At 37.8% G+C, this 3,631-nt stretch overlaps 1 protein-coding gene across 1 annotated transcript in view; it reads left to right on the top strand.

Moving 5' to 3' along the window:
- Positions 1-1,403: 1,403 nt before the first annotated feature.
- Positions 1,404-3,631, top strand: part of HMG20A (high mobility group 20A) — a 12,747-nt gene continuing 10,519 nt past the window's right edge. The window contains 2 exon segments of the mRNA XM_029084420.1: positions 1,404-1,492; positions 3,575-3,631. Coding sequence (XP_028940253.1) covers positions 1,404-1,492; positions 3,575-3,631 — 146 coding nt within the window.

The raw sequence follows: 3,631 nt of genomic DNA, 5'->3' as shown, positions 1-3,631 counted from the left end.
ACCCTACACTTGCCCTTGTTATGTTTCATTACATTTTTTTCTGCCCAGTTCATGGTTATAATGGTAGAGCAGGAATTAGATTTCTTCTATCCCCGTTGAGTCTTTCGTATATATGAGCAAAGGATGTTTCTCTACTTGAGGTCAATGTCTGTGCCACCTAGAAACGGCCTGCTTATCTTTAATTACTTTCTAGATGAAGAATCAAAATGATGGGATTCTTAAGGATGATTTAAGGATCTCAACAGTTGGAAAAGCAGAAGAGAAAAGGGCGAATGTCATCTGAAAAGTGAGAGAAAGTAACTACTTTCTTCCATTTTCCTTCTGTATAGGAAGGATAGTCTTGTTTGGAAACTTATCTCCATGATGGACATTAGATTGACATAATGCCTGTTTCATGGAGACTTTCGATTGATCTGCTGAGAGCATTAACTGAACATTTGCTTAACTGAACATATTGGGGATTTACCAGAGATTAAATTATCAACTAACATCTGTAGTAGCTTATGAAGGTGTAGAGGTGTTGCTAAAGGCAGTAGATATTCCTGTTTTCAAAGTGAGGCATGAAATGAGTAGAGCAGAGCTCATGATCTCAGAATGTCAGATGTGTGATTACACTCTTGGTTCCTGAGAATAGGCTTTTGAGTTTTTGACCAATTTTAACCACATATGGGAATGAAATAAATGTCTCTCGCATCTGAAGTCCTTTGAGTAGGAGCAGGGCGCTCATCTCTTTGGGTGGCCTGCTGCATTCACTGTCTTGTTGGCGCAAGTTTTGCACCATATCAGATACAGTTACCTGTGACAGGAATCGGCAAATGAGATAAGATGCAAGAGATGGTGTCGTTACTTTTTGTTTGTAGAAAACCTTTATCTGTGGAACTGGGTAAGGTGTGGGGAAACAAATGTAAAACTAAAAACATGGAGCAGGCTTTTGTGTCTTTGAGTCGTGTTAGTTTCAAAGGTGAGTGGAAAGCATACCAATGAAACTTCAGGAGGGGACCTAGTTTCAGCAAACAGAAAACAGTGAGGGTGCACAGTTGAGGATGAAAAGGAAGGTGGATTGGAAGAGTGGGATCTATGTATCTGTATGTCGAGTATGATGAATTTAAATTTATCTCAAGTGATAAAATAAACTACTACAGTGTGACTTCCAGCAACACTGTGATGTTGGCACAGGGCTCAGTTAAGAGGGAAACTCTGAGCTGAAGCATCATTTATCATCTTTCTTGTCTGACCTTAAGCACAGCTGCCTGTAGGATCTGTCCTGAGGCCAATCAGCTATGACTAGCCAATTGGTTTATGGAGTAAAAAATTCTGTGGTATGTTGTGATGTTTAAACTAAAGTGCTGCTGAAGGAAAACAATGAGATAATTAAATTTTTTTGCCTGTTTTTTACCAGAGGTATGGAGAACTTGGTGGCTGGCTCCACCCTTCCTACGCTTTTTGCAGATGAAGATGGATCTAAGGAAGGTACTGAAGTTACTGTAACTGGGTAAGCAACTACTTCTTTTTAACCTTCAGCTGATAGACACTATCTCTAGAATTGCCAAGGAAACTGTTTCAGTGAAAAGAGAGCATTCTAAGTAATTTTTAAAAGCAAACAAATAAACCTAATGAAAATAAATTCTACAACACTCCCTTGGCCTTGATAGAATGTCAGAGGACTCTTTAGGAGGAAGCAGGACTCTTCTGAACTGATGGAAACTGTCACAAATTTTCTTTAACATCTCTTACCTTTAAAAGTTTGCTTCCTGAGGATTTTAGTCTTTAAGACAGATTTAGACAGCATGATGGAGACAGACAGGGAGAGTGTATCTGTTGGGTACAGTGGTCCCTGCCTTTAGCAGCAAGTTATTTCTCTTAAAGGTATACTGTACATCACTGATCTCTGGAAATCACTGAGAAACTGATGTCTTTCATTTTTGGCAGACTGACTGCTTTTACAGGCTGAAACAATGACTTCTTTTAAAATCACAATGACAAAAGTTGTCTTTTAGGAACATACAGGATTCTTGCTGTGTTTTGATACTTGAAGTTTCTTTTTTGTTTTGTAAAAGCACCAAGCAATAAAATTCAGAGTTTGCAGGCAGGTAAAGCCCTCTAAAAATGAATGTGGGCACACTTGCTTCAAGCAGGTCTGAATTTGGATTTGTGTACCCGGGACTTCAAACTTGCTGGGGTCACATGAGGTACATGTTCAAAGTGAGTTTGTTTAAGAGGTATTAATGTGTTGAATGAGCTTTTGTCAGTTTTCAGTGCAGATGGCTACATCCCGTTGAAGTTTTTCCTGTATGTGTAGTTCAGAAAGCTTTCCTGCTAAGGGGTAACAGAAAAGCAGAAATGTTCTTCAAACCATACCAGTGATTCTAAGAAACTGTATTGTTCCATTTTCTTTTTGACACATACCCAAATGTAATCAACTTATAGGAGTGTGTACACTTTGTTACCTTTCTTGCTCTCTAGTTGTCAGCAGTATGAACTCAATCTGATATCTGAAAGTCGGGCATGAATCTCTCCAGCCCTTTTGTCTTTACCAGTAATTATGCTGCAATTGCTGATTTTAGTGACTTTGTGTATTTAAAGACAAATTTTCCTGTAGGTATTCAACTAACAATTTTGGTAATATGTCTCAATTTTCTATAGCTGTATTCTACATTAACAGAAACAATTATTTTGAATATCTAAGCTGTAGATCTGAGTAAATGAACAAAGTAAACTTGAAGCATACACTATTGTTATAGTAATTTTCATGAATGTAACTGGGCAAGGCCAAGTAATCTTTAGCCTGGCTCAAGAAGGGATGAGGATCCAAGATGAAGCCCAAAATCTTGTATTAATTTGCCCACTGAGTGCGGTGGTGAGAATGACTGTGGGGTTGTTGCCTCAAAATATGTGTTCGTCTCTGTCAACCTAACTTCAGAAAGTTTGCTGCATGCTCCAACCCCCCCCCCCCACCCCCCTTCCTCCAGACAGCTTGCCCTTTCCTGGAGTAAGGTTGATTGACACAGCTGTTGCAGCAAAATTAAATAGTGACCATTCAGGAACCTGTTGGGAGCTAGTCATATTTGTGCTTTAAATACCCACATGTATCAACAGATTATGTTAAATAAAGTTCAATCCAAAATCATACACAACCTCAAACCTTTAAGTGTATTTGTGGAGAAAGACATTAAATGCATCCAGAAAGGTGTATATTGGTTGAAGATGAAACCATTCATTTCAGGTTCTTTATGGTATTTTTGAAGAATTTAGATTCATGCTTTCTGATTTCTGATCCAAACGTTCACTTGCTTGACAGTTGTTTGTATAATCCAAAGCTTTACTAAAAATGAAACAAAATTACACTTTAAAATTCAAACTGTCTTTGAAAGTCTATAGTAACTATGGTAGTTATAGCAGTTGCTTGGATAGAACAGCCAGTTCTTCAAAAATGACTCTTTAAAATCTTTTTTTCTTGCTAGTGTAAGAACTGAATATATTTGCAACATTTTTGCATGTTTTAAAAGATGTGTGAGGAAGTGATTTACCAATATGATGACCAATTTTTTTCTTTTGCTATTATGTGCTTTTTCAGATTAACTCATTCTGAGAGTTCATTCAGTGGTGGAACTTCACAGTCTGTGAATAACCC

The sequence above is a fragment of the Antrostomus carolinensis genome, unplaced genomic scaffold (genome assembly GCF_000700745.2).
Source record: "Antrostomus carolinensis isolate BGI_N321 unplaced genomic scaffold, ASM70074v2 scaffold32713, whole genome shotgun sequence".
Lineage (NCBI taxonomy): Eukaryota > Metazoa > Chordata > Aves > Caprimulgiformes > Caprimulgidae > Antrostomus > Antrostomus carolinensis.
This window is presented reverse-complemented; position numbering and strand designations above follow the sequence as displayed.